Below are 19,088 nucleotides of genomic sequence, written 5' to 3' on the forward strand. Positions count from 1 at the left end.
ACGTGTGTACTATAACACTGCCATCATTTGTCTGTCATTACATTTAGTGTCTCTGCAAAAGTATCTTTTATTTATTTATCTAGCATGAACCAAGATTCCATTACAACAAAATGAGTAACTAACTGCATGGATCAGGAAGCACAATCCTGAAACGTTGCAATATGCTTCAGTAGTATCATAATTACGTGCACAGAACTAATCATAAAGTAAATCCCAGTAATGCAATACAGAGGTCTACATATTCAGTACATAACCTTATATAGGATAGCTGCAGATACAGAAATACAACAGTGCCAGTCAACCCCCACAATACGTCCTCTCTTCTGGGGGAGAATCTGTCTGATTCCTGATATCGAGAATCCATTGCACCCAAGAAGGACGTCTGATCATGGTGATCATGGTGGCTGGTGATCAAAAACTTTCCACCTCCACGAGGGAAGGAAATCCTCTGTGGGGTTGTGGAATCTCTCAGTATCCCAATCCCATTTTTTCATTCCTTTTTGTAGGTTTTGAAGTGTGTGTTTGAGTGTAAATCCACAGAGTTTCAGTGGTGGCTGAGTTGAGCGATGATGAGTTGATGAAAAGTAAGTTAGTGCGGTCACTGAATGCATTTTGTGTTAAAGCAATGGAAGGGGATCCATAGTTTAGTCCACACTTACTGCTGCTGTTCTGACGGTGAAGAGTTTTTTTGTGCCTTGGCAATTGTAAAAAAAAAACTGTATAATAAGTTATAAGCTTATTACAGTAAAAAACAAGAACAAAAACTAACCTTTTCAACTGCTGAAACTATTCTAACCACTGCTGTTCCCCAGTCTGAACACACAGAGCAGTTTTGTCATGGGGCTTTCACATCAGAAGCACAAATTCAAGATTGTATGCACAGCATGGCCATTATTTCCAATATTTAGAATGGCTCTGCAGCTTGCTGATTTTCTTTGTAGTCCAAATCAGTTCCACCTGTGAGAAACTAAGCGGACAGGACAATTTGTCTAGTAGACTGAGTTGATGAGCACAGAGAGGATCCCTGCCAGGAGGTGTTTTAACTGGGATCAGCTGGTGGTTGGACTAATGGAACCTGATTGATGTATTCACTCTTGCTCGGCTAACTCCTGCCTGCCACTTCACTACATATACACTACTATGTGCCGGTGACTGGAATACTCAGGGGAAATGTCAGATACCACACAAGGCCTGATTCCTAATACAGCAGGGGGATTCATTTCTGCTCCTCTGGGTTTAAGAATGATCCTTTCAGCGAAGCTGGTCTAGAGTATATCCTCATGTAAATAGTATACGCAACAATATCAAGTTGTCTACATTTCAAAAAGCTGTTTTTGTATCAAAATGACTGTATGTATAAAAGCCAATGTTTCCAGGCAGTTGGTTTTACTGTTTTTATTGGTCTTACTGGTTTAAATGTACTTTTTAATGTACCATGTCATGGATGCTGCTAAGGATGTCTGGAGATGAATGCTCTATGGTGCAGCGATGCTGAGCCTAAAAAAGAGTTTATAACAATTTATAATAAAGCATATCGTAGCTTATCAGACTGAATGATAAAGTTTCATAGTGCTCCCTGTCTTGTTTTGCCTGTGGCCTATACGCTGTGGCCTATACATTTCCATTGGTGGGCATCCAAAAGACAACAGCCCCACAGCAGGCGAAAGATAATTTGGGAGTGCAGGAAAACCACTATTTGGTATTTTACAGTTGTAGTACTATTAAGAGAAAGAACGAAAACAACTTTGACTGACTAAATGTAGATGCACTGTAAAATCCACACTAATGCCACACTAATCATTATTTCCAACATGTGAGAGGAGGATTTGCAATAACATCTCCGAGGATAGCTTTGTCCCATGTGCATGCTAACCCCTCAGCATACAGAGGAGGTGAAATTGTAACTCAGTTTTTTCTTTTGGTGTGCCATTTAGTGTTTACTGACTTTTGTGCAAATGTCATGCAGAGATAAACCTGGACCTGGATCTGCACTGGAAAGGCTGGCAATGGTTAGATTGGTCAAATACAGGACTTTGACACAGGACAGCAGGGCTTGTTGCATGTTGATTATTGCCAACATGACTGGGGAATGAGAAAATCTAGCTTTTATGCTTAGGCGAGGCAAATGGCATTGAAAGACATGCAAAAAGGATAAAATATCAAGACTTGACACATGAAATGTCCTTAAAAGTGTCTGTTATTGCTATTTATCATCACGTTTGGTCTCACTTGAAGGAATAGGAACAGAATGAGGCACCTTGGATATTTATCTCTCAGCTCTCTTGGGGGAAACCGCCGTAATATATATGACAAGGTCGATGTCATTCTCCAACCTTACAAGAGACAAGCTTTATCCTGACCAGTGAATGAACTCAATCCCCAACACACTCAGACACACTCACGCACTCTCCCCAAGGCTGGCTCTTCCATTAGAGGGCCTTTGTGGGGGGGTAAGTGGTGGAAGTAATCTTCACTTGATGCTCTCGCTCTGTTTCTGGCTACTGTTTAGTGAGGGATAACATCATATCAGCATTCAGCCATTTCTTATCACAAATAGATTCTTTATTTTCACACTATAAATTTGGTAATGCGAATGAGATGCTGAGCCCTGCACTTCTTTAGATATAACACGACTCGCTCAAAGGTCAAACCCCCACAGTATATTTGAGTCAAGAACATTATCCTACCAGATCAGGAAGGTCATTCACATCAAGCACTAGAGACATATGAACAGAGACAGGGGGGGTTGTGACCTTATTCTTTTGGATATAAATAGACGGTTTGTCAGGTAAATTCAAAATAAGACAATGGAGATTATCCAGAGGGTGTTTATTCATTCATCAAAATAGAGACTGAGTTAAAAGTGTTTTATTCATCAAGGTTCATTTCTTTGTCATTCTGCAACACAGGATTGCACAATGAAATACAACTTGTAATCCCTTCATATTACAAAATACATTTTTTTCTCGTACTAAGTTTCAGTAAAGATGTCTCACAGCCTGAGGAAAGAAGCAGCCGGTAGATAGATAGTAGTGTGGGCATATAAACCTGGGTACATCCACCACAATACAAAAATGATACACTGATGGGTCCTGACAAGTATTAAGATATCTTAAATACAACTTTACTAATAACAGGCCTTTAAATGTATTAAATAGACTTAAATTCTGTTTGGAAGAGTGGCAGGACAGTACGACATTCACCTGCTTATTTAAAAGCCACGTATAAACTGTAAAATAATAATATATACAATAATAATACAAGACTGTAAATGACTTTCATTTAAGAGGATCTCTGGTTATAAGATAGTGGTAGCGATTAATATCAAATTAACTGACTGAGAAATGTTCTAAAACTAAAGCAAACATAATTTAGAACTGACAACATATTTATTTACCCGGGGAATATGTCTTTATCTTCAAATCTGAAGTTTTACTTTTAACTTGTAGATACATACAGACACCCTGGGCCTTAGTGCTGTGTGGAACCGAGCTGGCTGGACCCACAATGCAGACTGACACAGGCTAGGGTTGGAGAATGGAAAGTTTATTGAACGGAGCACAAGGAGAAAGCCAGGAGGTGGAGGCTGGTGGAGTGAGGGACTGAACCGGTGGTGGACACGAAGGAACCAGACCGTAGAGGAGACCAGGAGGGAGCAGGCTGGAGACGGGGGAGACAGGGCCGGAGAGGAGTCCAGGAGGGAGCGGACTGGAGACCTGAGGAAACAATCAGACAGGGCCGGGACGAGGGAGAGAGTGAACTGGGCTTAAAAAGACTGGGGAGGAGTAGAGGCTAGATTGCTGATGAGGACCAGGTGAGTGATTACTGCAGGTGTGTGGAAAGAGGACCCTCCTGATTCCACTCCGGTGACAGACAGGGGGAGACAAAACACACAAGAGGGAAAGAAACAGCAGGATCATGACACTTAGACCACTAACATATCATCGGTGCAGGGTAACAGAAAGCTGGGGCATTTGTCATGGGGTGCACGCTGGTACAATTGGATGAGGAGATGTCCTGGTTTACCCAACACAGTCCAGGCTTCAGGTCTGATCATAGCCTCAGCCTTGGTGTGCTTTAAACTGCTACGGCCCCCCAATATGTGGGTATTATGGGCATTATTATGTGGGTATCATTTTAAAGTCGGCAGGATGGTGCACCCCATAAAATGAGGTTTCAAAATGCTGAAAAGATAAGCAGTATTCTCTGGGGGCATGTCCGCTGAAGGTGCTGGACGGATGCATCATGGCTGAAAGCAGAAAGACTCTCTTGAAACCATGGCCACTGTGATCTCCATGAGATCGATAGCTGCAGTTTACTCTGTCTCCCTCATCATTCGTCTGTTTTAATATGATCATTCTCTGATTTCTTAGTCTCTCACAGTTCCACTGGCACGTCTAGCTGCTCAGGCTATATCACATTAGTCTCAATGTCTTGGTGGTAGGGGTAGCCTTGGTGGTCTAACTTACCCTGGTGTCACCAGTTTATCCTCACTGCAGTCAACCAAACCTCTGCATCCAGTGTTACGATGACAGAAAGCACCCTGATAAGTCGAAATGACTGGAAAGGTGCTACACAAATACAGACCAAGTACTATTAAATGTATTTCAGCTGAGTGGATCAAACTGAGCCCTCGTGAATGAAATCATGATACTGATTCCAAACCGAAAACTGTTCCGTGGCCCCTGAGGAAGACCATGAGAGGTGGTTGACGCTCCTGAAAAAGTTAAATGTAAAGGAGGTTTCATTCATTATATACCATTAAATTGATGAATTAAAACAATTAAAAGTTTCCACTGTCATAGTCCATTTGACTTGGAATGCAATGTGAACACAATCAAGTTGTCATTTCTTCTACTTCCTACTGACCTATGTTATACTGAAATGTTTCTCCTTCTAGGGTTAATGAGTGAGTTAATGACCAGAAGGACTCACCTTAATTTCTTTAAATGAATTAGATGTGCTGATAGTTCACACATAAAGAAAATGAACTCATCTGTCTATATTCAGGATGTAACTGTTATTTCAAGTCAAATGGATTTCAGGCGGTAAACACAGGCTCATGCTCAGCTGCACACCTAATGCTCTGTAAAATGTACATGTCGAGCATTATTGACCCTCTGTCTCATACACACAGTGCTGGTGTGGACGGTGGGAATGGTTTTAAAGACTAATGACGGCTGCTGAATTTAGTTTCTGTAATTAGACTGTCATTTAAAAACGTATTTACTTAAAAATTACTATAGTTTGTATGGTTATATACTATTGTGTATAACATTTATCATGCGTTTACATTTTAATTACATCATTTGATATGCCCAGAGAGAAACAAATATGACATGTTCACTAATCCACAGTTCTAGGCCATCTATGTAAGGTAAGAACACAGCAGTACAATCACTTACAATGCCCACAATCTACTCAAATATAAATGTTCAAAATGAGTCCGACTACCTCAGAAGCTCCTTTCAGGGTAATAAACTGCACGCACAACAAATATCATGAGGATGTAGTTTACATGAGATATAGCCTTCTGATTTTTCTATAGTGCAGATGTTACACTTTGTGTGTGTGTGGATGTCGGCTCAGGTGGCCGATGCGTGTTCGTAACATCAGCGGGACCCTAAATAAAGCCACAGATTGATCAAAGCACATAGCTGTAATGTGATACCCTGAAATCCACACAGGCAGGGGGTCTGTCTGCTCTTAATAACAGCTCAGGGACACATCTGAGCTTTCACTTCACTTCACACCTCACTGGGCTTCAACACACAATGTAGAGCATGTGCACTAGGTAATAAATATGACTATGCACTTGTCTAATTTGTATTCAGTGTCCCTTCTTTGCATCTGCTTGTCTGTAGTAGTTCAATAGAGCTCATATAAACCCACACCTGTTGTCGCCAGTTTTGAGACTTGCAGACTGAGTCTTGTAATCTTCTTCTACTGTCAGCCTTTCCACACGTTGCACCAGCAAACCGTAATTCAGTTTACAGCACTGCAACGTGTTAGCTTTCAACAGTATGTGAACTGAGTGGTTGAGTTTGAGTGGGATTGAGTTTGGAGAGACGTGGTCACTGAATGTATTTTATGTAATTGAAAGTGTTCTTTCTATTTCTGTAATATAAATATTATCGCTTTTTATCAGTAATGGCTGTAAAACATTAATCATACCCTATTTGGATGCAAACAAATAATGTGCCTATTATGTATATTATTATGAATTAATGCCCTAGTAATTAAAGTTAAGTTCAAATGTCATAAACAATTATTTCTCTTTTAAATATTTATATCTTTAATTGTGATTGATGTCATTTTAGACTTATTACAGCGTGGCTTCACTTCAGTCAACGTTTGGAAAGTCTTATCTGCCGTCACGGGATGCGAAACACACTTCTCAGCCACATCCTGAAGGCAATACCATGTGTTACTGCCGCCTGTGACAACTCCTTTTATGCTTTGAAAAGCACCTTGAGTGATAACCGATGCTTCACATGTGCAAAGCGCCCGTGATTCAACTACATTTCGAAAAGGATCTGACTAAGAAATTGAACGAGCTCCATCAGGCTCAATAAAGGACAGAGACTATTCTATGTTACTGAACAGAACAGAAACAGAAATGTTCAGTTCAGTGGCAAAGTTACAAAATATCTAAACAGTATTTACTGACTGTGAAACTCCAACAGACACAAAGCACAGCATCCAAGTCTTTTATTGCCACCAGAACATTCTATTGCATCAATTTACAGCAAATTAAAGAGAGCACTTGTATTTTTTCTAGATATAAGGCAAGTTTAAGTGTGTGTGTGTGTGTGTGTGTTTCATTGCGAATTCATCTTCTCAAACTGCTCTGGTGTTAGGGTCTTCTGTTCGAAAGCGTGGATCTCTTTCAGCTCCTCGGCGAGGCATGTGTTCACCATCCTGTTAAGACACAACACACATGTACAGTAGTCCAAGGAGTGTACAGACCTTACAGGCAAAGAAGTATTCGGAACTTCCTGCATGGTTTGATTGTGGCAGAGGTAGACCGGCAACTATGTAAAATTACTGTTTTTGTCAATGGAGTCTGGTGGAGCAACAGACTGTTGCTGTTTCTAGTTAAACAAAAGGGATCATGCAGGTCCATCTCTGTGGGATCTTTTCCATAATTTTGTCTGACACTCCGAATAACAATCTGATCCTGTCAGTGAAGAAAAAACAAGCTCTTTTAGCAGATGTGCTCTGACTGGGATGTCGCCCCACTGACGCCCTTTTTACAGCTGCTGAAAGAGTTGTTCTACTTTTCTATTCCACAATGTTTACCTACTCATCATTTCAAACCCAAAATATGTATAAAATACAGCTTAAAAATACCTACGTTACTCTTTAAAGCTTCCTGCTGACTAATTTGGACGTTTAGTTGCATTTTATTTTTGGCAAAATTATGACATTTTGCCACGATAAAAAGGATGAAAAGAATTATAAGGGAATATAACTTATATAGTCAAGTAAAATAATACAACCACTATCACTTTAATCTTTACCAAACTATCCCATCCATTTTGGACACTGTGGGGAAACTTACAGAAATATGTTGCTTTTTAATTTCACGTCACTCTTATTCTAAATGTAATATTTCTGTGATTCAAAATAAGGGACCAATCTAAACGCATCTGTCTGTGGAGCTTAGCTAGTCTGCGTGGTCATTCTGCAATATCGCATTCTTGTTTTCTAGTGCCCCTTTTTAGTTTTGATACCCAAGCCTACCAAGGAAGACATGATAATTATTGCACAATCACGTCGGTGAGAAAGGCTCCAGCTGAAATCTATGGTATGTCTTATGGTGAGCAAACAGAAGGGCCTGCTAATGTACTGCCATTACACGGATGGGGAGAGGATAAGAGAAGCTGCAGTGTTCTGTACTGTACTGTTGTGCTAACTATGATTAAGAAACTTGGGTTAACTCTGTTTGATCAGCATCTATACCTTGGTATAAACGCTGTATGGCCTTGGTCCTTACTTGTGAGGATCAACAACGAGTTATGCGACAAGTTAACTGCAAAGCGTAATACCTGTGTCTCTGTAACAGCGATTTGCCCTCAAACTGGGGCGACACCACCAGGACTTTGAAGCTGGCAGCACATCTGTTGGGTGATGTATCCTCCACGTCCTGGGGAGGAGAAGTAAGCAGACACACCTCACTCTCACACACTCAACACGGATCGTGATGCTTCCTCTCTTGTGACATATTCCAGGGCCCTGTGATTGACATGAGTGACCCCGGGGGACACACCATCCACCATCCACCATCCACCTCCACGTGACGGTGACATCACTGCTGTCCAGCTTCCCTTTCTACACTGAGCTCGCCATCAAATGTACACATGTCCACAATAAGCCAGAAGAAGACATCATATAATAAAAGGATAGTCAGTCGCCTACCACGTGCACCGCCGCGAGCTCCTTAATAAGTTTATCCCGGATGTGATCAGCTGTTATAGCCATGTCTGCAAGAATAAAACACATGCTGTGACGTTAGTATATCATCATATTGTTACAATTAGGATTAGCTACTGTTGGTAGATTTCAAGTTCAGTCTAGAAAAAGAGGTAAGTCATGGTGACACTATAGTTAAAGTGAAACACTGTCCCAGCACGGTGGTTCTATTTAGTTTGATCATCGTTACCAAAGGTTTTGACCGGTGGTCTCGCTGCTTTCAGGCACTGCCGCTGACGGGCGGCCTCAAAACTGAAGAAATGTCTGATTCACTGCGGCAGTGGCAGCTTCGGCCAATCAGATGCGGTATGTGCATGTGTGTGGGCGGGGCGTATCTTTAAAGTAACCAATCACAGCGTTAGGGGTCCTCACAGACAGACGAGCTCAGTAATAATTGTTTAACGTGAACGGTTTCGATATTCACTCAACATGAGATGTATCAGTATCAACTGGTTATTATATATTTAATGAGCTATATATATATATACATACATATATACATATATATATATACTTTTTTTTTTATTAGCCTTGCAGTCATAAACATTAAATCCTTTTTAAACATATTTTATCAGGCACATCCGTGGGCTACTAAGATACCCGATGTTTACATATCATGACTTGTCATTGTTGCTAGCTATGTGTGAACATGGCTAAAACATTTCCTGGAGGAGCAGTGAGAATGGCAGTATGAATACACGTTAACTGGCTCTACTAGCTCGCTAAGCGTCACACTGGGCAGCTAACGTACTGCTAGTGCTATTTTACAAATAGCCATGAACGCAACGTGAGAGGTAGTCGTGTTAATGATAGCAGGCTGCTTCCTGTCTCCTACAATGGTTGTGGAGGTAGAAGGCTTCTTCGGTGTGTACATGCTGTACTGCACCAATCCTAGATTCAAAGGTCGTATTTACATCGGCTTCACTGTGAACCCTGAGCGCAGGATCGCACAGCACAACGCCGGGAGGCACAGAGGGGGGGCCAAGAGGACCAGTGGAAGAGGACCATGGTAACAAGAGCTTCTGCACTGTACTACATGAGGGACACCATGTGTCCACATAACCTCTGATGTGCTGCTTATGTTCTTCTCTCCAGGGAGATGGTCCTCATCATACACGGCTTTCCCTCTGATATTGCTGCTCTCAGGGTAAGTGACTATGTGGTTGATGAACTGACTGAACAATAATTGGCACCAAGCTTATATTATATTATTTACTTACATTATTGAGATTCTATTACCTTCAGTTTGTCATCATCAGCAGCCATCAGTGTTTATCTGCATCCTGTGTTCTTGTCAGGATGTCAGAGCCTTGTAAGAGACTTTTACATCCAAATGGACACTTGCGCTTTAAAGGCAAAATGAAACCTATTTAAACCTGGGCACCATGTGTACACATTTTTAGGTCTAAATGATTTATAGGTTTGCAAGAACAGTTTTTTGGGATTGCTCTATCAGATTGGATGGACTACAGTGGCTGCAGCGTAATCCTTTGGAGTAAGGCCTGATCAAACATGTCCACTAAAAACTCACCACATTCCATTTCATGTAGTACTGAGAAGCCCTCATCCCCAAGTATGTGATCTTTTGTAACTATGAATAATTCTAACTGTCATCATTATGTTGTCAGTTTGAGTGGGCGTGGCAGCACCCTCACTCCTCCAGGCGTCTCTCCCACGTATCTCGGCGCTCCAGGACGGAGACGAGCTTCCAGTTCCACTGGCGCGTCGTCTCCAACATGCTGCAGGCGGCACCGTGGAGCAGACTGCCCCTGATGGCCCGCTGGCTCAAACAGGACTACAGGGTGGACTTTGACCCCCGTCTGCAGCCTCCATTGCACATCCCCATTTCGTTTGGCAGCGTGAGGGCCAAGAAGAAGCCGCAGCTGCAATCTGCAGGGGAGAGAGAGGGGGAGGAGACATCCAGTTGTTTTCTCTGCCGAAAGCTGGTCCAGGTAGAGTTAGACTCTTTAGACATGACTGAGTTCAGCAGCGCCTGATCAAAGTTTGTCCACTACTTGTTTCTGCCTCACAAGCAGTCACTATAGTACTCTCTTCAAAGCCACGGACAAAAGCAGTCATTTCACCTTGCAGAACACAGGAGTTGCTGGAGGTGCAAACTTGTAAATTTTCAATGAAAATTGCCATTTTGACTTAAAAAGAATAGTTCATTTGTGTGATTCCTTTACATCTTGATTATCTCAACATGGTTCTGCACAAGTGGCAGCCTGTTACAGCAGCTCTCACTCTTCTTTGAGGTATTCCTCTTGTTTTCCGTACTTTAGTGTCCTTCCTACTTCTTTCAGTGTGTTGCTTTCTCGTTGTCTTTTATGCATCCCAAAGTCTCCGTGTTTGCTTTTGGTGCTTCTGCTGCTTTTCGGCGCTTTTTAGAACCATTCGGGGACCATCGCCCCGTCCTTTACAGTAGGGATCAGCTATACAGACCCGTCCATCATCATGGGGAGTATGGGGAGCGAGGACTGGCAGACTCTTACACCATCTATCATTATTTACATCCACTTGTACTTGTATGCAGGGTCTCTGGTTTTGATTTGGATACAAGTTTGATCCCTGTACAAGCATGATGGCGCCAAAATCCGACTTTGCGCTTTCCAGGCGTTTACCATCTTGGTTTTATGGAACCACAAGTGACGGTAGTGCCACAAAGACAGTCTGTGATGGGTTAGTCATATTGTAGCATCACCCTAAAAGAATTTTCCTCTAAATGGGACCATAATTTACTAAACTAGCTTCATGCTGTACTGAAGACTTGACACTGGCAACTGAGACCATGAACTCAATAGGAAAGTGAGGAGGAAACTGAGCTAAACGTGAGAAGTAGTCCCATAGACTTCCATTCATTCCAACTAACAGAAAGACATAAGAAAGAATGCAGATTTAAGCCACTTCTGCATTGGCTTCACCTCTCAAACCCAGAAGCTGTGTCCACCTCTTTTATACAGGCCATACTCCTCAGTCTGGAAAAAGTCTGTAATTTGTCGACTAACACGTGCAATCGAAGCTCAGTTATGTCAGTTCTGTTCTTCAGGTGTCAGAAAAGCTGAGCTGTCTCCACCCGTCCTGTGGAATGAGCAGCCACGTGATCTGCCTCGCCAAACATTTCCTGAGGTCGGAGCCCTCCCAGCTGCTGCCGGTGGAGGGCGACTGTCCGGCCTGCTGTCGCGCCTTGCTCTGGGGGAGCCTCATCCGCCATAAACACGGCCACGTCGGAGACCTGGAGGAGAACACATCGTCTGCATCCCAAGTAAGTTATAGAGGATACACAAATATTGGAATGTCCTACCAAGTATGACATCTCAACTTCTCCTACATAATAGAAATGACATCCAGAGTTACAGTCTGTGCTGAAAATCTTTGAAATCTTTCCTCTGATCTCTCGCAGAGCCACTGGGCAGATGAACTGCATGCATGAGAGCGGAGCCTGCAAACATGAACGTCTATCTCCTTTTTAATGAGCTGTGGGTCACGCCACCATGTTCCATTTTTATAATTCTGACCATGAAGTATCTGTTTAAATCATGTCTGCTGAAGTATACGTGTTTATTGTATTAGAGGAAAAAAAAGCTTTTTAATGCGTTGTTAATGGATTGTTTTGTACTGTACACACATTTTCTGTCACAATAATACATTCAGGGTGCCCATGGCTCATGGAATGTCTGGGAAGTCATGGAATTAAAAGCATATTCCAAGCAGGGAAAGTCAGGGAATTCTGTGCCATCTTATTAAAAAGATATTTATTTTTTGGTAACATGAGTAATTTTCTTCTTTGGTTTGCTCCCAGTTGCTCCCAGCACAGTTGTCCACTCGAACTCAAGGATGAACGTATTAAATGTTAGCATTTAATGTGGAAAACATTTAAATAAGGCTAAGAAATGTAATGTCCCAAAATGTAAAAGACATCTGACGTCCTGTAAAAGTCAATCAATCAATCAGTCTTTATTTATAGAGCGCCAATTCATAACAGCGTTATCTCCAGACTCTTTCCATAAAGAGCAGGTCTAGACCAAACTCTTTCATTAGAGAGAGACCCAACGATTCAGGAATTCAACATTAAGGATTCAAGGATTCCCAAAAGTGTGTATAACAGATACTGTTCCCGTCAGACGTTTCATATGCAGCTTTAATCTGAAGGGATTTGGATCATTACACTCAAGCGATCTCCACTGAACTCAATACATGTTTTAAAAAGCAGTTGGTCAGTCCAGCAGTGATTCCGGTGTGTCATATTGACAACTTCGTTATTTCTAAATCTATGTGACATACACTTCCTAAATAAATTGTGCAATGGCCTCCTCCACTGAGCTAGAGGAAAGTGGCCCTGTGGCGTTAGAAGGTGAAACTAAATCAGGGAGGATCAACCTGTGAAAACCTGAGAGAGTGGGTTCGGAGCAGCTTATCACATTATGAGCTCCTGCACTGATCATCTCAGTTTAAAACATACATTTCAGGGCTGTTGCCAGGATCTTAGAAATAACTGATGACATGAATCAAACGGCCCGATGTTCACTTCCGCCTACGTGGATGACTAGTCTAGGACTGACTAGTCTAGGACTGACTAGTCTAGGACTGACTAGTCACCACAAACGTCTGTGAATTCTTCCAACATGGACACAATAGATGATATATGATGGACCATTGCTGTTCAAAGCTTTTTTCACACACTGTTGATATTTAGTCCTAAACATGATCACGATAACCTTCAAATCCCACAACATGTGATTACAGTAATTAAACTTCGATTGTTAGAACCCCAAAGTTCCCAGAAACACTACAGAGGACAGGATCCAGTGTGTGGCACCGCATTCTCTTCCACTGAGCAAAATATCAACAGCAGAGTCCCTTTACATTTTATTAACCATAGTTATTTGTTACAGTGGCAAAGGAAACAGTGAAGCATTATTTAGGTACTGAATAACCAACACGGCACCCAACAGCCTCGACCAGTGGATTTTCAGAAAAGCACTCATTTGCTATTTGTAATGTTATTTCATTAAAGAGAAGTGAAACTGTTGTCTCTATACAGTTATTTACCGTCTGTGATATGTGATTTTAAACCAAAACTGTTAACCTTTTAAAGAAGGAAAGAAGTTACTTAAAATGTTCTGTAGCATAGATAAAAGTTCACATTAGAGGAGTATATATATATATATATATATATATTTTTTTTTTAAAAAGCGTTTTAGTGCTGAGAAGTGCAGCGATTACTTGATAGATTTGTCACTTTTACATTACATATAGTGAGCGGATCCATTGTTAATACTGACATACTGATTAGTGCAGCTTTTACTTTGTGAAGCAGTTGCATGCTGCCGTACGTGTGTCTTCTTTGTTTCCTCACTGCTGGACAGAGGAGGCCTGTACCGTGATCACCGGCTGAGGTGGACACAGAAAGAACAGATTGAAATAGTTAACTGCCTCAATTAAAGTGTTTCTTTGGAAGGTGTCTAATGAGACTTTGTTTTAGTGTCCCTGTTGTGCCGGTTCAGTTGTTGTTAGGATTTACTCACCATCTTTGGAGCCGGTGCACAGCAGTTGACCACCTTGCAGCAGTAGGCTGCCAGGGTGGCGGAGATGGCCAGCAGGGCAACCTGAATGACTACACCCTCAGCATGGAAGTGGTTGTGAGCACTCTGCAGGTGGGAAAAGACTTTGCTTAGATTAAGATGATGGGGGTCATCTATTACTCTTCAACTCACACTCATTTCAAACAGTGGAATGAATATAGTTAAAGTAGTATAATGTTTCTAGTTCATTTATAATGTAATAAACAGTAACAGTTAGTTCATGTGCCTCATTTTAAAACTATGTAAAAATGTTTATATGACATTGTGTTATGACCCCTCCCTGTGACTGACTGGCAACCAGTCCAGATTGTACCCCCCCCCTCTTGCCCCTCAAAGTCAGCTGGGATTGGCTCCTACAACCCCTAGAACATGAAAATATGTTTTCTTTCTTTCTAAAGCACAACCAGAAATAACTCACCTCGATTTTATGGCAGGTTTCGCCATAATGTAATGTGAAGTTGTCGTAGTAATAATGCCAACAGTACGAGGGCACCTCCTCCATTTTAACAAGAGTGCAGATCATGTTGAAGATGGAGGCGCCACAGGCCACAATTTGCATCCCTAAACAGGCCCTCAGCTGAAACAGGGAGAAATAGATCCAACTTAAAAAAAATAAAAATAAAAAGAAATGCAATTAAAATTACAGTGGTAATTAATTCATTAAAAACAACCAGTTGTAAGCAGGTGAATTCACAACTACAGTCTTTGGAATTGTCACAGGGATTAACATTAACACTGCAAAAAGTTGCCCTCCCAGCAGCCCGTCATCACGTTCACTTAAGTCCCTGTTTATCTGCTCCTGACTGTTCTGCCTGCGTTCTGCCTCCCACCAGTTAAAAGAGCTGAATCTGGCCGCTCGTGTGCACCGACGGGTCAGTGGACTCGTTACGAGACGACCAGCTGCATCCAGCCATGGCCAGTGACTCATCTGACTCGTCTTATAGAGGAAGTGAGAAGCAGGGACTGAGTGGTTCTTCTTTTTTTTTCTGTCAGACAATGCAACATCTATTTGTCACAGCAACCATTTCGTGTGCCGATCTAAAGGCTCTGGATTTGACGGTTATTAGATATTTGCTAATGCAGTGATCGTGTCTCCCTCCCCAGCCGGGCGACTCACTGTGGGCAGGTGGAGGTTCTGTGCTGCTAAAGCCATGCTCCCAGCTATCACCACCTGGGGACACAAACACAAAGCACACAGTCAAGACTCCACAGCAGCGGTACGTTGGGAATTTGCCCAGTTTTTCTGAATAAAAGGAGTGAAATAGAGTCATTTCACATCTTTTTTTTTTTTTTTTTCTCTTAGTAAATGTATTTTCAATACAAATGGTACAATCACACAACATAACGTCTAACATTCACACTCATAAGACTAAACAATACTAATGACAAACAGACAAATCAAAGACGGGCCTTTAACATTCAGAAAGGGTCTGAAGAGAGGAGAAACAACTTGTTGCATTATGGGAATTGTAGGATGTGCTTTTGGAGCGTTGTTTTCCCAAAGACTCAAAGTCAGCCTCTGCTTCTTTAACTAGTTCTCATTTGTCTCCCAAGTACATGAAAGTACAAAACTAAATCCCTGGACCTTTGGACACCTGACCAGTCACACCAATCCATCACGCCTATTTGCAGCATTGCCTACGGTGACCTGGAATCTAAACTGCAAATTAGAAATTACGATTTTATTCAAAATATATAATCATACAATGAAACAGTTTGCATTTTCACTCAAGTGGACTCTTGGCTTCGGCTCACTGTGTGTGTGTGTGTGTGTGTGTGTGTGTGTGTGTGTGTCACCATGGTGTGGTGAAGTTGCAGCTGGTTCCTTGTGCTTACCAGTAGAGATGAAATCAGCAGAGGTAAGTCAGTGGGCAGACGACTCAGGTCTTTAGCCAGAAACACAGACACACTAGTGATCTGATACACACTCAGGCCGATCTGGGTAATCTGGGACAGCAGAGAGAGAACACTTCATGTTAGGAGGCACCACCCCAGGTGAAGAGTAGTGTGGAACACACACACACACACACACACACACACACACACACACACACACAGTACCCCCAGAGCTTTGGGTTCCCCCTCCAGGTACTTGAGCTTCCTGTGGACGTTCCTCTGGAAGGTGACTGCTACCAGGGGGCCCTGGGGTGTGCTCATGCCTTCCTCCACAAGTGCTGCTTCATCTGAAACAGGGAGAAGCTGCTCATGTATTCACGCGTTAGATGGATCCACAGCACGGAGCAGAGCAGCGAGTCCACACCACCACATCTGGATTTCACAACTCTCCACAAACAACACGGATCCAAAACGACATCCGACCTCTTGAAGAATCTTTTTGATTTTTACCTGCCATGGTCGCAGTCGGTCGCTCCACTGGAGGCTCACCAACAGAGATCTTCCCTTTTTCTTTACCGAGAGGTCCCAGGCAGATCGGAAGTTTCGCAACAGCGCTGTGGGGGCAGATGTTGTGATCGAGCTGTAACATGACTCCTGCTGCACAGCTCCTCCGCGCGGCCGCGTCACAGAGCCTGGTCCGAGTCAGAGAGCCTGGTCCGCGTCAGAGAGCCTGGTCCGAGTCAGAGAGCCTGGTCCGCGTCAGAGAGCCTGGTCCGAGTCAGAGAGCCTGGTCCGAGTCAGAGAGCCTGGTCCGCCTCAGAGAGCCTGGTCCGCGTCAGAGAGCCTGGTCCGAGTCAGAGAGCCTGGTCCGAGTCAGAGAGCCTGGTCCGCGTCACGGAGCCTGGTCCGAGTCAGGGAGCCTGGTCCGAGTCAGAGAGCCTGGTCCGAGTCACAGAGCCTGGTCCGAGTCAGAGAGCCTGGTCCGAGTCAGAGAGCCTGGTCCGCGTCACAGAGCCTGGTCCGAGTCAGAGAGCCTGGTCCGCGTGTGCGCCTCCATCATTCAGCACTAATCCATCTGTATCTGCATAGAACTAACAAAAAATAAAAAATACTAAAAAGTCAGAATGTTACTTGAGTAAGTTTAATTTCATAAGACATATGAAATAACAATATTAACCCCTTCATGTATGAATCATGATGACCTCAGTCAGGAAGTGTTTTTATTCATCTGTAGGCTGAAAAACAAGGTTTGAACTGTTTTTTTTTTTTTTTTCAACCTAAAGATAAAGATATTTTTCATGTCCAGTAGTTGAAATCTAGCTACTGATGCATGATGGACATTTCATGTGATTAATCATAGTTTCCTCCCAATATAGAATCAATACTTGGAAATTTTAGCAAGTGCTTGACTCCTTAGATGTTTACTTGATGTCCCCATAATTTTTTTTACCTGCATGGTCTCTTTTTATAGAAGGTTTGAACAGAAAAAAAAGAGCAACTTTCTGGCTGTCTGTCGACCAACTTGGTTTCACTCTTCTTTTTTTTTTCACTTGCAATGACTTCCCACTGGGTAGCAGTGTTTGAGATGATGCAGTAGCTTCTGATGTGCAACTACACCATCAAAACTCATGCATATACAAGAAAACAGCTTGTGAATAGCTGCACACTGCAGGTCCTCAGTGAGCTCCTTTGTTTTAGCCACGACTGTCCACAAACCAACTGCAGAGAGCTGCTGTTCTTCACCTGTTGAGTTGATTAAAACAGCTGTTCCCAATGAATCAGGGTCATTAGGGCGCTTTAGAACAGCTTGGACTATTTGGAATGGTACAGAACTTTGGATTTTCCCGTCGACTGTGACAGTTTGCAAAGGGTATGAATCATTTTGGACACGTTTTGTTCAAATGTAAATAAAAGCTGAGAAATAGTTTTTTTCCACAATGATGCCTCTTGAACATCGTCTTATTATCTTCTGGGAGACGCCTGTGTCATTTCCAATCAAGAAAAAACTTGCTGGTTGAATAAAAGTAACTTTAAGTTTAAGGCTTGACTGTATGTATATATGTGTCATACAGTCTATTTAATTCTACTTTGCAGAATATGAGACCGGACTAACACCTGTCCTGTCACACAGTTACAGACATCAATATTACTCTGCAATGTAAAATAGATAAAAGAATAAGGTGAAGTGATTGTCTATATGGAGTCTGTTGGCTTTGAACAGAGCCATGTACTGTTAAGACCTTTTAAAACAACGAGGATCTTACAGGTCTGTTCAACTGGACCAATTCCAAAACCAATTCTACCTACAAGTCACCAAAATAATTACAAATAACATCCAGGTCAATGTTTCTCTGTGAAGCAGAAGTGTACCGTAGGTTTAATGTGAATTACTACTACCTGGAAACATTACTTGAGTAAAATATTCAGTGATCTTCAGATGGAGCGCTAAGAACACGTAGGCACACGTAGAAATATAACTTTATTTGCACTGGAAATTAACAACAGGTGAAATTGCTCACACACACTGTGAAATACAGTACATGGCAGTAAGGTTCCTCCTAACGTCAGAGCATCACCTGATGGATAAAATGTGGAAGTGCAGCTGTGAGCATCAGGTCTGATCCTTCATCAATCCAGTCAATCACTAACATCACATCCAGGCCACCTACCCCACCCACCACGCCACTTTTTATTATAGCAGTACAATCACACAGCACATCATTGAAGGTAAGTCGAGCCTACTTTTCAGATTACTTCACGGAATCTGAAAATATGGGCCACTTTTTTTGCAAGCTTCAGAAGCAAATATCTGAATATACATAGTGTGTCAAATCAAAAAGGATGATGATGTGTCTATTAACAATTTAGGGAGCCTTTAATATGTGGCCAATTGTTTGGAGGCTTATTGAGGTTGTTGGAAACAGCAGTTGATAAAGCAATCTCACCACGAGCTTCATTTGGCGGCTGCTCAGGAGATTACAATCATATCGCATGATTTTCTTCAGACAGACAGACAGACAGGCTGATGAAGATCATGCAACATGACTGAAAGTTTCAGAGCAGCCAATAAATGGACATCGTGCTGCAATCGTGTTCTCACCAGCAAAATGTCAGTTTGGCACATTGTCAAGACATTTCGGGAAATACGCTTGTTTGCTTTCTTTTCACGCTCATCTCTCGATTTGTATATGTACA

General features: G+C 42.3%; 3 protein-coding genes across 4 annotated transcripts in view; 1 reads left to right on the forward strand and 2 right to left on the reverse strand.

Moving 5' to 3' along the window:
* Nucleotides 1-6,696: 6,696 nt before the first annotated feature.
* LOC139222982 (bolA-like protein 2) lies at nt 6,697-8,730 on the reverse strand. The gene is made up of 4 exons (XM_070854902.1): nt 8,666-8,730; nt 8,422-8,486; nt 8,052-8,149; nt 6,697-6,921 (listed from the first exon to the last, which is right to left on the reverse strand). The coding sequence occupies exons 2-4, from the start codon at nt 8,482-8,484 to the stop codon at nt 6,822-6,824; spliced, it is 261 nt and encodes an 86-aa protein (XP_070711003.1). The 5' UTR covers nt 8,485-8,486; nt 8,666-8,730; the 3' UTR covers nt 6,697-6,821.
* A 400-nt stretch (nt 8,731-9,130) lies between these two features.
* slx1b (SLX1 homolog B, structure-specific endonuclease subunit) lies at nt 9,131-12,241 on the forward strand. The gene is made up of 5 exons (XM_070855121.1): nt 9,131-9,484; nt 9,571-9,622; nt 10,104-10,427; nt 11,522-11,737; nt 11,876-12,241. The coding sequence occupies exons 1-5, from the start codon at nt 9,282-9,284 to the stop codon at nt 11,903-11,905; spliced, it is 825 nt and encodes a 274-aa protein (XP_070711222.1). The 5' UTR covers nt 9,131-9,281; the 3' UTR covers nt 11,906-12,241.
* Nucleotides 12,242-12,595: 354 nt separating this feature from the next.
* The window catches only part of LOC139223152 (membrane-spanning 4-domains subfamily A member 4A-like), a 174,707-nt gene continuing 168,214 nt past the window's right edge, over nt 12,596-19,088 (reverse strand). The window contains exons 1-7 of one of the 2 annotated variants that reach the window (XM_070855122.1): nt 16,404-16,492; nt 16,119-16,240; nt 15,894-16,004; nt 15,175-15,228; nt 14,476-14,634; nt 14,001-14,123; nt 12,596-13,866 (exon numbers count right to left, since the gene is read on the reverse strand). In XM_070855122.1, the coding sequence (XP_070711223.1) occupies nt 13,828-13,866; nt 14,001-14,123; nt 14,476-14,634; nt 15,175-15,228; nt 15,894-16,004; nt 16,119-16,240; nt 16,404-16,410 (615 nt within the window). In that variant the 5' untranslated portion in view covers nt 16,411-16,492 and the 3' untranslated portion in view covers nt 12,596-13,827. Of the gene's footprint in view, nt 13,867-14,000; nt 14,124-14,475; nt 14,635-15,174; nt 15,229-15,893; nt 16,005-16,118; nt 16,241-16,403; nt 16,493-19,088 lie in introns of those variants that run through there. The other variant, XM_070855123.1, reaches the window with a different exon arrangement.

The sequence above is a fragment of the Pempheris klunzingeri genome, chromosome 23 (assembly GCF_042242105.1).
Source record: "Pempheris klunzingeri isolate RE-2024b chromosome 23, fPemKlu1.hap1, whole genome shotgun sequence".
Lineage (NCBI taxonomy): Eukaryota > Metazoa > Chordata > Actinopteri > Acropomatiformes > Pempheridae > Pempheris > Pempheris klunzingeri.

Bases quoted from the DNA above. Each gene is read 5' to 3' on its own strand.
- LOC139222982 (XM_070854902.1), bottom strand. From the start codon at position 8,484: ATGGCTATAACAGCTGATCACATCCGGGATAAACTTATTAAGGAGCTC. The intron at 8,150-8,421 runs GTAGGCGACTGA...TCTCCTCCCCAG, and splicing joins AGCTCGCGGCGGTGCACGTG to GACGTGGAGGATACATCACC. The intron at 6,922-8,051 runs GTATTACGCTTT...GTGTCTTAACAG, and splicing joins TCGCTGTTACAGAGACACAG to GATGGTGAACACATGCCTCG.
- slx1b (XM_070855121.1), top strand. From the start codon at position 9,282: ATGATAGCAGGCTGCTTCCTGTCTCCTACAATGGTTGTGGAGGTAGAA. The intron at 9,485-9,570 runs GTAACAAGAGCT...TCTTCTCTCCAG, and splicing joins ACCAGTGGAAGAGGACCATG to GGAGATGGTCCTCATCATAC. The intron at 11,738-11,875 runs GTAAGTTATAGA...GATCTCTCGCAG, and splicing joins ACACATCGTCTGCATCCCAA to AGCCACTGGGCAGATGAACT.